General features: G+C 38.6%; 1 protein-coding gene across 1 annotated transcript; it reads right to left on the bottom strand.

The window, feature by feature from the left end:
* Positions 1-457: 457 nt before the first annotated feature.
* Positions 458-1,024, bottom strand: LOC107791628 (uncharacterized). Its single transcript, XM_016613722.2, has one exon. It carries the CDS (start codon positions 1,022-1,024, stop codon positions 458-460), a length of 567 nt encoding a protein of 188 aa, XP_016469208.2.
* Positions 1,025-16,524: the final 15,500 nt, after the last annotated feature.

The raw sequence follows: 16,524 nt of genomic DNA, 5'->3' as shown, positions 1-16,524 counted from the left end.
GAATGAAGAAAAAACGAAATTATAAATTAAACATAGACCAATAAGATTAATTTAAGAACTTCACTAAGAAGTACATACAAGAATCCCAGTGGTTAGAAAGATTATACAACACTGTAGAAAAAGCAGTTACGTTATTCTATGTAGCACCAGCCTCCCCAACTGAGTTGATCTACCATATTAACAATCCTAAAGCTATAGGAGAGCTTCCTTTGATGGATGTAACCTGAAGGTTCGTACTAAAGTGATGAACAATTAGATTTAAATAAGTTATACTCACTGACAATATAATAAACGATCCTAGCCTGCAATCCTTTCGCACTTCTCTTATCAAATTTCTAGTTAGAGAGAGGTTCGTGAATCATGAATCACGATTCATAATCTCACTTTTAACATCTGACCAAGTACCGAATACTGGTAATAGTATCAGCAAATTAACGTTCTCCTTGACTTGCTGAACTCAGTCAACAATTTTACGAGTATCAATATCTTTGGTAATGGCCGGAATACAACTTGAACTCCTAGAAATTCCACCTTTCTTTGGACCATTACCCATAGGATCTCTAGGGCTAAGAGACTTAGCTCTATTCTTTTTCAAGATTTCTCTCATGGCCTCAGCTTGAAAAAGCACAGGATAAGCCCTATCAAACCTATTAAACTTAGAACATGCATTCATATGCTCATTTAAAGCCTCTTCTAATCTTTTGCCTCCATTCTTCTCCATCTCTTCCTTCACTGCTTCAGAACACAACCCACAAATCAATTTCCCTGAAAATTTCTCCCTAACTCTCTTAATATAGTTAGGTGTGCATTCCTCAGACATGCCACAACACTCACACTTGGCATCTTCAACTTCTGAAATTGGAGGAAGCTTCTTATTATCATTATCATCAGATATTACTACTTCTTTGCTAAGTTCAAATGAGATATCGGATATTGTTCTTTGTAGACCATCCATGGGAAGTTTTGGAGGATTTTGAGTGACTTTTTTGTTAGTTTGATTTGTCCCAACAATATTGGTTTCCATGTTAGGTGCCATAAAAGGAGAAAATGAGGGTGTTGTTCTTGATAATGATGAGTATTTGGTTTTGCAAGATTTGAGAGAGGGTTTTCTTGAAGATGAGTTCAACTACCTACTATAAGTATAGAACAATTGTATCTTAAGCTTCCAATTTATACTCCAATTCAATCTTCTATTGAAGGAAACCTATATATGAGAAGTGTATGTAGACAATACGTCTCAAGTCAGCATTTAATGTTTGAGTGCCTTTGAGTGAGTAAGAGGAGAGAGACAAAGAAAAGGGGAGAGTAATCTTGAATCAACTAGATTTTTCATGAGCATATGATAATTATACAATCAATAATTTAATCTATGTTTTTTCTTGTTTTTAAAGTTGGAGTATATTGATTATAATTTGACCTTACATAGTTAGGTGTGTTTCAAATATCACTAAAGGTCTTTTCCCTCTTGTTCATTTCTTTTTTTACTTATTTACAGGATCATCGTTCACCTAAAAAAACTACTTAATAAATAAATAAAAACAATCATATTATTTAGTAGCTTTATTTTAAGCAACTCGAGTGATTAAACTTACAATGGTTATTCCTATTGAAATACTGGAAAAATAATATTAGCATTTCTGTTGTAGGATATTTATTGTTCAATATGTAGTGTCGGGAAATATTATTAACGGTACTTTCTTACCAAGTCATAAGTAAAATATAATTTAATTACATAATCCAATTATTTGCGTTGTCCCTATTAGAAGCGAAGGGTTTGTTCACGGGAACAGCCATTACCATCCCCTTTTTTTTGTTGGAAGAAAATGAAACCATGAAAAGTAGAAAAGGAAAGAAAAGAATATAATGACCTTTTTATGTCCTTTTAACCTATATATGAATAAATAGTTTGATAAAGTAAAATTTAGTTCACGAGAAATAAACAAAAGGCAAAATTGGAACTACCATCTACAAAGAAAAGAAACTAAACATTGCTTTAGTTTGTGATAGATTCACATGAATCTTGAAAATAGAAGGAATCAAAAAGGGTGTTGTTCTGTGTTTGCATTATATTGCTTTGATCGATGATGGGTAAGTTTAACTTACTTTGTTCTCAAATTAAATAGTTTTTGCTTTCCTTTTTCTGAATCGTTTTTCCTTTACCCTACGAGAACATTAGCATTGCCTAATGTAAAAATGTGCATCTTATTAGTTTATAGCTCAGATTATCTTCGTTTTGGCCTGTCTTCATCCTTTTCATTTAAATTGCCAGGAGTATGCCCTTGACAAATTGAATGCTAAGTACGCATTAACGAAAATATTGCCTCTTTCTTAATTTATGTGGCATTTTTCGCTTTTGGAGAGTCAAACAAGAAAATCATTGACCATAATTTATTCGTATAACCTGTAAAATATTTGAATAGTTAAATATTGTGATTTATAGTATTTTTTGTAGGTTCTAATTATGTAAATTATTTTTAAAAAAAGTTAAAGATTATATGTCCGAATTTACGGTTAAAATAAAGAAGTCTGACTTTCGAAATTAGGGGAAGTTAAAACAAAAAATAAGGGGTGGGGGGGAGTGTTTTCGACTTTCTTGATATGGATAACTTTGAATACAAGAGTTCCCATAAATATTTTTTTTAAAAGAGTTCCCATGGATTTGTCGGTCATTTAATAGCTTAAATAAGTATTATGCTGAATTCTTATTTGTTCTTTCCACTTATTCACTTATCCACATGAAATCTGGAAGGGGAAGGGGGGCGGGGGGGGTATTAACTATTTCAATTTACCATAGTTAAGCAATTAAATGAGGTGAGAATAATGATAAATCATGAAGTGAGTCAATTATTAATCAAGTACTTTTAAGAAATTTTCAACTACTAGTGATCACAATATAGTCCAAACCGCAAAAGGGAGTCAATTATTTTTCACTAAAACTTGTATAAAAATTTTGCGAATTGTTAATTTGTATTATAGTTCACATTTGGATTTACAACAAGGTGTTTGGCTGCTTGACTTAACACCATCGAATATTATGACATATATGAGAACGAAAATAAAGAGAGCAATAATTCCAACGGATTTGAAATTTATCCGTCCGTATTTGCTTTGCAATGCATTCTGCTATAGTTCTTTTCTCTCCCATAGCAAAAAAAAACTGCTATTAATGATGCACAAAGTAAAAACACCTCCACCTAAGGCCGTTGGGTCTTGTGTTCGAGTCACAGTGGATGAGAAATATTGAAACACTATAGATCCTCCTAATTTGGGAGGGGTTTAAAAAAAAATAATGCACAAAAACACTTTTGAATTTATGGTCAAACATTTCAAATCTTCAAAGAAGTGTTTTTCTTTTCCGAAAAAATAAAGTGTTTTTATCCTTCAAGAAACTTGACCATATAAGAGAAAGAAGTTGCTACTGGTCAAATACTCAAATCCCACTCACACATCCGAAGGAATACATATTTAATTTTAAGCCACCAGCTCCACTTAAACCTTCTTGTCTAATTTTTCAATCTATACATCAAGCTGAAACAACCAACATTCTGCGGTGCTCGTAGTAACATGCAAGACAAGGGCTCCAGCCCACCTCAATCTCATTCTCAATAAGCACTTCTTTTCTTTTTGTTGATATGAGTGGTTTTGGTTTTATATTGACAAAGGAACACATATATGAACCAAGTATATGGATTGTGTACACAGGTTACGGTCAGATTCAAGCAAAGGTATGCACGTTCAAGGGATAAGTATAAGTAGTTATATCTGATATCTCATGAACGAAAAGATTGCATAATTGATAAGGAGCATGACTCCTTACTTGAAGAGAACTCTATCCAAGATAAGAAAAAAGTTATAAGTTGAAGATAACTGGAACTCTTCTATCAAGGAAGAGTAAAATATTAGACCTCTAGTTAATCTTTATTCTACTAATTCTATATGTATGTGACGACCCGATAGCTCATTTTGTGTACTAACCCTTATTTTTGTGTTTTGAGACCTCTATTAGCTCCATTTAATATTTTTCGATTTGCGTACATAATCCGTATCTTTTTCGAAAAGATTTTACTTGAAAATTTGAAGAAAACATAATTTTTGGCTTTGAAGATAACTTGAGTTGACTACGATCAATATTTTATTTAGACAATCCCGGATAGGTATTTTGGCAATTCCGGTGGGTTCGTATCATAATTTTGGACTTGGGCGTATACTCGGAATTGCATTCGGAAGTCCCTAACTTGATTTGACTTGTTTTGTTGAAAGCTAATAACTTGAAGGTTTAAAGATGTGCTAGGTTTGACCGTAGGTTGACTTTATGGCTATCGGGTTCGGATTTTAATTTTGGGACTTGGTATAGGTTCATTTTGCTATTTGAAACTTATCTACAAAATTTGGTGCAAATCAGAGTTGGTTTGATAGGATTCAGACACTCGGTTGTCAATTTGGAAGTGCTTGAGTTTCTTTGAAAATTTCATGCATTTTGATGTCTGATTTGTAGTTCTAGGTATTATTTTTGTATTTTGACCGTGCGAGCAAGTTTGTATGATGTTATTGCACTTGTGTGCATGTTTGGTTTGGAGCCCGAGGGGCTCTGATGAGTTTCAGATATGCTAGATCATTTTGAACTTAGAAAATTGATGGTTTCAACTATTTGCTGATGTCTGGTGCTTTGTGCTTCGCGATCGCGAAGATGAACTTGGGGCTGGGGCGGATTTCTTCTTTATGAACGTAGGGGATTGATCATGAACGTGAAGTTGTGGAGGGCTTACCCTTCGCAAACACGACCATCCTCACACGAACGCGAAGGTTTAGGGGATTCTGGGGGAGGCAGCCTATAACTCTACGCGAACGCGAGCGTTGGCTCGTGAACGTGAATGCCAGGTGGGTTAATCCTTCGCGAATGCGAGGGTTACATCGCGAACGCATAGGCCTACTGGGACGCTATGCATCGCGATCACGTCAAGTGCTTCGCGAATGCGAAGAGCACCTGACGCACTGTGATTTAAACATTTCAAAATCGGGAATTCTCATCATTTTCACCATTTTCAAGTTTGAGCTCGGCCTAGAGGCGATTTGAAGAGATGTTTCCTCGAAACTTGATAGGTTAGTAGATTTTAACTTGTTTCATTATATTTCCATAATCACTTATTGATATTAAGCTTTAATCAAATTTTTTATGGTAGAAATTAGGGATTTAGTAGAAATTGCAAATTTTGAGAAATTGAGATTTAGACCTCAAATTGAGGTTGGATTTCGAAACTAATGGCATAACCGGGCTCGGGGTGAATGGGTAATTGGATTTTGGTTCGAATATCGAATTTTGACCAAGTCGTCCAGGGGTTGACTTTTTCAACATAACGCGGGGTTGACGTCGTTGGCTTGGCAATCCCAAGTTAATGTTCCACAAGGTGACCCCAACATGATTCACCTCCACAAAGAGTTGCAAGACCATGGGTAAGCCATTTCCGAATTGACAACAACCATGACTCAACTAGAAAAGGCCCAACTTAATCAAGTGCAAGCTCCTAAGCATGTTCATGCTATGGAGGGAGTAAATGTGATGATGAACAAGAAGAGGACCAAGGGTCCACAAATTCAATCTCGAGTGGAGAATTATGTGCAAGATAACAGTAGTTTTGATCAAGATGATTCTTGTCTTGAGCAAGAAGAAGAGGTCCAATGTGTGAACAATTTTCAAGGGCAAAGGAATAAATTTCAAGGCTCCAATCAACAACAATGGCGACCACAAAATAAGTAAGGCAATTGGAGTTACTTGAGCTTATGTAGAAGCGATTTTTGACAGATTTTCAAGGAAAAATATTTGGGTAAGTGATTCTAACTCGGATTTGGTCATTATACATGAATATATCATTATTTTCACCATTTAATTAATGCATCGAGATAAAAATTTGGAAAACTTTTAGAAATCTCATAAAAATGAATTTTTGAGATTTCGGTGTCGATTCAGAGTCGGATTTGAGTGAAACTGGTATGGTTGGACTCGTAATTGAATGGGTTGTCGGATTTTGTAAGTTTCGCCAGATTCCGAGACGTGGGCCCCACGGGCGAATTTTGAGCTAATTTTGGACTTTATTAAAAAATATAGTATTTCTAATGAAATTGATTCTTATAAATTTTGTTGACTGTATCGAATTAATTATGACTAGATACGGGTCGATCGGAGTCGAAAAATCGAGGAAAAGCATACTAATTGGTTAAATTGGAGCAAGTCGAGGTAAGTGACTTGTCTAACCTTGTGTGGGGGAAAGTTTCCCTAGGATTGGTATTGAAGTGATAAATTGAAATGTGTTGAAAGTCATGTACACGAGGTGACGAGTGTGTACACGGGCTAAATGTAAAAGATTATGTCTTTAAATTGTGTAGATCGTTGTTGCATATCAATTAAATAATTTTACCTTGTTATATTCTTCATCATTGATTTAAATGTTTATACTTTGAATTTTCTTGACCTTTTCCTGTTAATTATTTTACATATTTAATTGAAACTTGGTTTCTTTTATTTGGTGCATTATTTGAAGGTTGATTTTTTTTAAATTAAATATTATTAATATGAATTATTTGACATTTTTAAATTTGGAATTGAAGCAAGGTATTAAAGTTTTGAAATATTATTTTGTTGAGTTATTTATTCCCGAATATTCTTGGTGAGATTTTCGTACTCATTGTGATGGAGCCGTGAGCTCTTTATTGTGGAAAAATATTATTGTTGAATTATTTTGGCATGAGCCGTGAGCTCTTTATTATGAAAATATATTGTTGTTGATTTATTTTGGCAAGTTGAATTATTTGGGCACTTGAGGTGAAAATTGTGATATATTGTGATATTGATACACATGCGGTGGTATAAGGTTTGGGTGTTGAAACGCATGCGGTGAGATAAGGGTGGCTTGATACGCATAGCTAGTAGGGAAAACTACTAGAAGTCATGCGGTGTTATAGGATACTACAAGAGACTTCATTCTTTAATTATTAAAATTGTCATCAAATTGTTTATTTTTATATATTGCACATTTATTAAAAGACTCGAGTTATTTATTTGAATAACATTTATCTATTCCATAAGAAGATGTATAAAATTTAATATCTTTTATTAATAATTTTATAATATGTAAACTGAAATTCATCAAGCTCCTAGGCCTGGATATTCCTAACCTAAAAACTTTAAGGTGGAAATTTTTCTGCAACAAATCTTCCGGTCAAAGTTTCTTTATGATATTTATTCTTTTTAACACATAATCTTACAAGCATCTTGTCAAGGAGGAATGTACGTTCTGGCTTCTTACAACTATTGGAAATGGTACATATGTCCAGAAACTGACTGGCTTAATTTGATTAAACTTACAAAATCACAGGCTTCTCTTATCTGTTTAACTCAATTTCATTGAATCCTTGATCATGGTGTTAAATTATATGTTTGATAAAAAAAAAAACTTCATAATTGGGACTCACATTTCTTGTGCCACTCTCACACCATGCCTTTATTTATCCTTCTTATTTACTTTTGTGTTATGTAGTCTTTAGGCTATGAGGATTTCCAATTTGGCTACTCTTTGCTTGGTTGGTTGTATTGATCCCGATTTCCAACCTATTTTCATGGATACGGTAAAAGCAGGGGCGGAGCTAGCATAGAGCTTGCGGGTTCGTCCGAACCCAGTAACTTTTGTTCAAATCATGTATTTTGTCTTAAAACTTCATTGAATATGTATAAATTGTTAATTTAGAACCAAGTAATAAAAACAAATTAGAATCTCGAACCCACATGCTTTAAATTCTAGTTCTGCCTCGAGATAAAAGTGACTTCTATGACCGGTACCTCGGGAGTGCCCTTGTTGATATTGATTTATGGCCGCAGTTGCCTTTGATTATTGTTGTGATTTTCTTAAAGTTGAAAAGAATTCTATTTTGTTTCCACAAGGTATTAATTTCAATTATTTGGTATAATTAAATGGTGACATACTACTTGACTCATTTCCATTGTCATATTATTTTATTCTATTGTTAAACATTTTGCCTTGCCATTAATTATTTTTCAGTAGGGCCTGACCTGACCTCGTCACTACTCTACCGAGGTTAGGCTTGGCACTTACTGGGTACTGTTGTGGTGTACTCATACTACGCTTCTGCATATCGTTTTATGCAGACCCAGGTATATCTTATCAGACCAGGCACCAGTAAACTAGCTGTACGAGGAGACTTCGAGGTATATCTGTCAGTGTCCGCAGATCCGGAGTCCCCTTCTATCTTACTATGTTGTCTTCCTTATTTGCTTTAGACTCTGATGTATAGAGACATAGAGAATAAATTCTTAGAAGCTTGTGACTTATTTCTACCGGGTTTTGGGAGTTGTAATTAAGTAAATTGCAGATTTATTTATTTCATATTTCTATTATTATTCCGCATTGATAGGCTTACCTAGTCTTAGAGACTAGGTGCCATCAGGGCCTCCTACGGAGGGAATTTGGAGTCGTGACAAGTTGGTATCAGAGCTCTAGGTTCATAAGTGTTATGAGTCACAAGCAGGTTTAGTAGAGTCTTGCGGATCGGTACAGAGACGTCTGTACTTATCTTCAGGAGGCTATGGAAGTGATAGGAAAATATTCACTTCTTTGATTCCTTATCGTGCGCAAATGTTGAATTCAAAGTTCCAAACCATTATCTTTTTATTCTCTCACATATGGTGAGGACACGCACAACTAGATCCAATGATCAGACACCCGCGCCCCTTGTTGGAGCCGCAAGAGGCCGGGGTCGGGGCAGAGGCCGAGGAAGACCACGTGGTGCAGCCAAAGCACCTGCACGAGCTGCTGCACCAGAGCCACCAGTAGCTCCAGTTGGAGAGCAGGCACCTGAGACGCCTATTACTACTCCTGCACTTCAGGAGACTCTTGCCCAGTTTTTGAACATGTTTGGCACTCTAGCTCAGGCAGGGTTAATTCCACTTGCTCTTGCCACATCTCAGGCTAGAGGAGGAGCACAAACTCCCGTCGCCCGTACTCTAGAGCCACTAGCCCAAGTTGACCATGCCCCAGAGTTTATACCAGTGCAGCCAGTTATCCCAGTTCGGCCTGAGATTAGGACATCAGTTTCATATGGGGAGCAGCTCAGGCTCGAGAGGTACAAGAAGTAACACCCTTCCACTTTCAGCGGTTTAGCTTCAGAGGATGATCAAGGTTTTCTGGAGGAATGTCATTGTATCCTTCGTACCATGGGTATTATGGATTCCAGTGGGGTTTATTTCACGGCATTCCAGTTTAGAGGAGCAGCTACCAGTGGTGGCGGGCATATGAGTTGGATAGTCCCACTGAGGCATCTTCACTCATTTGGACTCAATTTTCAGATATGTTCTTAAGGGAGTATGTTCCTCAGAGTCTTAGAGATGCATGGCGCGCAGAGTTTGAGCAGCTGCGCCAGGGTTCTATGACCGTGTCAGAATATACGGTCTGATTCAGTGATTTGGCTAGGCATGCATCAGCCTTAGCTGCTACTGTTCAAGAGCGGGTTCGCAGATTTATTGAGGGTCTCCACCCTAGTATCAGATTCAGTATGGCCCGAGAGCTAGAGATGGACATCACATACCAACAGGTGGTGTCAATTGCTAGGAGATTGGAAAGTATGCGGACTCGAGAGAGGGAAGAGAGGGAAACTAAGAGACCCCAAGATTCTGGCACATATAATAATTCTCGTGCCCCAGTTGCAGCCCTTCATGGTAGAGGTTATGTAAGTCGTCCTATTCATTCAGCACTTCCATCTTCCAGTGGTATTCCGGCTACTCCCAGACCTCAGGTTCCATATTATGAACCGCCAGTGTCTACTGTACCTCTTGTATGGGGTGCTTTCAGCGGACAGTCTAGTCGATCAGGCCCAAGCCAGTCCCAGCAGCCACGTCCTCTGAGGGCTTGTTTTGAGTGTGGTGACACTCGTCATATAGTGAGGGATTGCCCCATATTTAGGAGGGGTGCACCTCCACAGATTTCTCAGGCCCCACCTATTCCACAGGGCCCTCAAGCTTCTCAGGCCATGATTACTACACCAGTTGTCACTCCACCTGCACAGCCAGCTAGAGGTGGAGGTCGGACAGGTAGAGGTCGCCCTAGAGGGGGAGGCCAGGCCAGATATTATGCCCTTCATGCTAGGACAGAGGCCGTTGCATCCGATTCTGTTATCAAAGGTATTATTCTGGTATGTCATAGAGATGCATCAGCCTTATTTGATCCAGGCTCCACTTATTCTTATGTGTCATCTTATTTTGCCTCGTATTTGGGCATATCACGTGATTCCTTGAGTTCTTCTATTTATGTATCTACACCCGTGGGAGAAGCTATTATTGTGGACCGTGTGTATCGGTCGTGTTTAAGTTTTATCAGTGGTTTTGAGACCAAAGCTGATTTATTATTGCTCACTATGGTGGATTTCGATATTATTTTGGGCATGGACTGGTTGTCGTCCTATCATGCTATTCTTGATTATTACGCCAAGATAGTGACGTTGGCTATGCCAGGTCTACCATGGCTAGAGTGGAGAGGTACCTCGGATCATGTTCCTAGCAGGGTTGTTTCATTTCTTAAAGCTCAACGAATGGTTGAGAAGGGGTGTGATGCGTATATGGCCTATGTGAGAGATGTTAGTATTGATACTCCTACCGTGGAGTCAGTTCCTATAGTAAGGGATTTTCCTGATGTATATTCAGCAGATCTCCCGGGTATGCCACCCGACGGGGATATTGATTTTGGTATTGATTTGTTATCGGGCACTCAGCCCATTTCTATTCCACTATATCGTATGGCCCCAGCAGAGTTAAAAGAATTAAAATAACAATTACAGGAATTGCTCGATAAGGTCTTCATTCGGCCCAGTGTATCGCCTTGGGGTTCTCCTCTCTTATTTGTAAAGAAGAAGGATGGTTCTATGCGGATGTGTATTGATTACCGCCAGCTGAACAAGGTAACAGTGAAGAACAGGTATCCATTGCCACGTATTGATGACCTGTTTGATCAGCTTCAGGGTGCCAGGGTATTCTCTAAAATTGACCTACGTTCAGGCTATCATCACTTGAAGATTCGGGAGCCAGATATCCCGAAGACTGCTTTTAGGACTCGATACGGTCATTAAGAGTTCCTTGTGATGTCTTTTGGGCTGACCAATGCCCCATCAACATTTATGCACTTAATAAATAGTGTATTTCAGCCCTATCTTGATTCTTTCAGTCATTGTGTTTATTGACGACATTCTGGTGTATTTCCGGAGTCGGGAAGATCATGAATAGCACGTGAGGACTGTGCTTCAGACTGTAAGAGAAAAGAAGTTATATGCAAAATTTTCAAAGTGTGAATTCTGGCTTGATTCAGTGGGATTTTTGGGCCATATAGTTTCGTGCGAGGGGTTCAAGGTAGATCCGAAGAAGATTGAAGCAGTGCAGAGTTGGTCCAGACCGTCTTCAGCTACGGAGATCCGGAGTTTCCTTGGTTTGGCAGGGTATTATCACCGATTGGTAGAGGGTTTCTCTTCTATTGCTGCATCTATGACCAAATTGACCCAGAAGGGTTCTCCGTTCAGGTGGACCGAGGAATGTGAGGAGAGCTTCCAAAAGCTCAAGAGAGCTTTGACTACAGCCCTAATATCGGTATTACATACAGGTTCAAGGTTTTATATTATGTATTATGACGCGTCGCGTATTGGTCTCGGCGCAGTGTTGATGCAAGATGGTAGGGTGATTGCCTACGCGTCCAGACAGTTAAAGGTACCTGAGAAGAATTATCCGGTCCATGACCTTGAGTTAGCAACTATTGTTCATGCCTTGAAGATTTGGCGGCATTATTTGTACGGTGTCTATTGTGAGGTCTACACCGATCACCGGAAACTACAGCATCTGTTTAAATAAAAGGATCTTAATTTGCAGTAGCGGAGATGGTTGGAGTTGCTTAAGGATTATCATATCACCATTCTCTATCATCCCGGGAAGGCCAATGTAGTGGCCGGTGCCTTGAGTCGTAAGGCGTAGAGTTTGGGTAGCTTAGCATATTTGCCGATAGTAGAGAGGACTTTAGCCTTGGATGTTCAAGCCTTGGCCAACCAGTTTGTTAGGTTGGATATTTCCGAGCCGACCCGAGTTTTGGCTCGTGTGGTTTCTCAGTCTTCTCTTTATGATCGTATAAGAGAGTGTCAATACGATGACCCCCACGGCTAAAACGCGGGATGCTATTTCGGGAAAAATATTTTCTTTAAAATAAATTGTGAAGGCTCCCGCAGTGATATAAGGAAATGAGATATTGTGAATTTATTTATAATTTGGGACTACGTAGTGGTACCTCGGGAATGCCCTTGTTGATATTGATTTATGGCCGCAGTTGCCTTTGATTATTGTTGTGATTTTCTTAAAGTTGAAAAGAATTCTATTTTGTTAGCACGAGGTATTAATTTTCATTATTTGGTGTAATTAAATGGTTACATACTACTTGACTCATTTCCATTGTCATTTTATTTTATTATATTGTTAAATATTTTACCATGCCATTAATTAGTTTCCAGTAGGGTCTGACCTGACCTCGTCACTACTCTACCGACGTAGGCTTGGCACTTACTGGGTACCACTGTGGTGTACTCATACTACGCTTCTGCACATCTTTTTGTGTAGATCCAGGTACATCTTATCAGACCAGGCACCAGTAAACTAGTTGTACGAGGAGACTTCGAGGTATATCTGTCAGCATTTGCAGACTCCGGAGTCCCATTCTATCTTACTATGTTGTCTTCCTTATTTGCTTTAGACTCTGATGTATAGAGACATAGAGAATAAATTCATAGAAGCTTGTGACTTATTTCTACCGGGTTTTGGAAGTTGTAATTATTTAAATTGTAATTCATTTTTTCAGATATCTATTATTATTCCTCATTAATAGGCTTACCTAGTCTTAGAGACTAGGTGCCATCACGGCCTTCTAAAGAGGGAATTTGGGGTCGTGATAGTAAATTTACTTCAATTTAACTAATAAAAGATGAATTTATAGAATAGATAACAATGTTTTCCAATTTCAATACTGAACATCCCATAATCATCCCAGAACCCGGCGTCACAAGTGCATGAGTATCAACTAGGAAGATAAAATAAAATACAATACCTGTCCAGAATACAAATTAGACAGGTAAAATACATAAGTAACTCTGAAGGGGACTCTGCTGGCTGCAGATCGTAGATGAAAATGCAGCTCACCTAAGTCTCTGCATTGACCACACCTCTGCACCCGCAAGGCTGCTAGACATATATGCACCTGTACAAAAATGTGCAGCAAATATAGTATGAGTACGTAAATCAACGCGTACCCAGTAAGTATCCCGCCTAACCTCGAAGAAGTAGTGACGAGGGGTCGACTTCGACACTTACTATGGGCTATAAATAGGATATCAATGATATAATTAAGTAGGGATTATATAAACGGTTGCAAGCTCAATATTTTGAAGTAAGTAAGCAGTTCTTATATAATTAAGAAATCTCCAAATTAATTTCAATTTATATAATAATTTATCTTAGGCCGAGGAGGCAATATCATTTATTGCAAATTCTAAAACAATCAATTATGTCATGCGCAAATCATGTCGAGGTCGTACGGCCTGATCCAACATAATATTAAACTGTGCACTGCTGGAGGGTCGAACGGCGCAAATCATAGATGCATCTATTTAATCTGCCAGGGCATTCGGCCCGTTCCACAAAAGATAAACACATTCAAACCACAAAATTAAGGATTTATTTAGGTTTAATGTTCAAATAAATATCAATTCTCATTAACGGTCATGTGACCCGTCCGAAACCCAAGTAGGTGAAGTTTAACCTTTTGAAATTCCTTTATCAAGTTCCAATATATTTTAAATGGTTAAATTAACAAGTAGGATGCAAGCATCGCAAATATAACACAATTTGGGTCCTAGACTACTCGGACATAAGCATAATAGTAGCTACGCACGGACTCTCGTCACTTCGTACGTACGTAGGCCCCACAAATAGAAGAACATATTGAATTATTTTACCTAAGGGGTAAATTCCCTCTTACAAGGTTAGAAAAGAGACTTACCTCGCTCCGCAGCTCCTTAACCGATTCCCAAGCCCTTCCAACGACTCAAACCGATGCCCAACACTCCAAAACTAGCCAATAAATATACAAACCCATAAAGATATACTCTAATACTCATTATAATCCTATTTACAACAATTCCCAACTCCGCTTGAAAATACGATAAAATAGTCCTCGGGCCCACGTGCCCGGATTTCAAAAATTTTAGAAGATAAACTTTGCCCATGACATCACGGACTCAAATATATAATTTATTCTCAATTCCATATCCAAAATTCGTGGTCAAAATCCAAATATACAAGATTCTAGGTTTTACCACCAAAGCCCCCATTTTTACTAATTCTCATGTTCAAATCCATATAAACTCACGTATTTAACTCAAAATTGTGAAGAAAGCACTTACCCAATTATGATTGATGAAGATGGCACTCCAATGTGCGCCAAAATCAGCTCCCATGGGCGAAATGAAATGAGATAGAGCCAAACCCTCATTTTAAAGAAGACACTGCCAAGCCCCGACTTCTGCACCTGCAGTCACTTGACCGCTTCTGCGGTTCCGCAGGTGCGGCCCAACTACCGCTTCTGCGGTCTTCCACCAGACCCATCAACTCTTCTTCAAATTCCAAATTCGATCCGTTAACCACCCGGAATCCACCCGAGGCCCTCGGGACCTTAATCAATTATACCAACACATCCCAAAACACATTACAAACTTAGTCGAGCCTCCAAATCACATCAAACAATGTCAAAGTCATGAATCTCACCCCATTCCAAGCTTAATGAACATTAGAATTTCAAACTTTCTCATTCGATACCGAAACCTATTAAATCACGCCCGATTGCCTTCAAATTTTGCACACAAGTCACATTTGACATTACGGACCTACTCCAACTTTCGGAATCGGATTCCGACTCCGATATCAAAAAGTCCACTTCCGGTCAAACTTATCAAAAACCTTCAAGTTTCTAACTTTTGCCAAACGACTCCAAAATGACCCACGAACCTCCAAATCCACTTTTGGACGCGCTCCCAAAATCGGAATCACCATACAGAGCTATTCTTAGACTCGAAATTCCAAACGGACATCGATAACATTGAAATGCACTTCAATCCAAATTTATGGAATTCTTCCAAAATGCTAACTTCCACAATAGGTGCTGAAACTCTCCCGGGGCATCCAAAACCCGATCCTAACATACGCCCAAGTTCGAAATCATCATACAAACACACTAGAGCTTTCAAATCCCGATTCTAAGGCCGTTTACTCTAAAATCCAATCTTTGTCAATTCTTCCAACTTAAAGCCTTCGACATGAGAATTTTCTTTTCAATTCAACTCTGAACTTTCCCAATTTCAATCCCGACCACGCGTACAAGTCATAATACTTGAAGTGAAGATGCCCATGGCCCCAAACTGTCGAACGACGCGCTAGATCTCAAAACGACTGGTCGGGTCATTTTCAGAGTGTGTCTGAATTGTGATTTGATATCCGTAGTAGAATTAGATTTGAAATGGCGAAAGTTGAAAATTTAAAAGTTTGACCGAGAGTGGACTTTGTGGTTACTAGGCTCGGATTGGGGTTCTGAGATTTTGTGTACGTCCGTTGTATCATGTGTGCCTTGTGTGCAAAATTTGGGGTCAATCGGGCGTGATTCAGTAGATTTTGGCATTGTAGGTAGAAGTTAGAAGTTCAAAAGTTCATTAGGCTTGCGTCGATGAGTGATTCGTAGTTTTAGCATTGTTTGATGTGATTTAAAGGCTCGACTAAGTTTGTATGATGCTTTAGGACTTGTTGGTAGGTTTGGTTGAGATCTCGGGGGCCTTGGATGGATTTCGGTTGGTTAACGGATGGGAATTTAGACTTGGAAGATGGCTGAAGCTGCAGATTTTTGGTGTCTGGTTTCCTTCTTCGCATTCGCAATGGGAGTCCCGCATTCGCGAAGAGTATCTGGGGAAGGTGAAAACTTGTTCATCGCATTCGCAAGTGGGGAACCGCATTCGCGAAGGTCTGGGAAAGATGATTCATCGAAAACGCGAGAAGAGGATCACGTTCATGAAGAAAAGTGGAGCAAACTGGGACCTCATGCATTGGTCTATACGTCCGTGGTTGGGGGATCTTGTTCGCGAAGCTTGGGGTCAGTTAGTCATCGCATTCGCAAGAGGGAACTCGCGTTCCCGTTGAAGGTTTTTGGGCGGCAGAATGGTTTGTGCTACGCGAACGCGAGAAGAGGGTCGCGTTCACGAAAAAGGGTCACCTGGGCAGAAACACTACTAAAAATTCGGCAAAAATCGACCACGGTCGACCGATCAATTTTGATCGGTCAAAAAACTGACCAAAGTTGGTTGGTTTTTCAAAATATTTTATTTTTAAATTTTGTTTTATGAAACCGACCAACTTTAGTCGGTTTTCTTTGGCGCAAAAATGCGAGAAACTATTTT

Source organism: Nicotiana tabacum, chromosome 23 (assembly GCF_000715075.1).
Source record: "Nicotiana tabacum cultivar K326 chromosome 23, ASM71507v2, whole genome shotgun sequence".
Taxonomy (NCBI): Eukaryota; Viridiplantae; Streptophyta; class Magnoliopsida; order Solanales; family Solanaceae; genus Nicotiana; species Nicotiana tabacum.
Note: the sequence above shows the minus strand (reverse complement) of the source record. Positions and strands in the feature narration are given on the sequence as shown.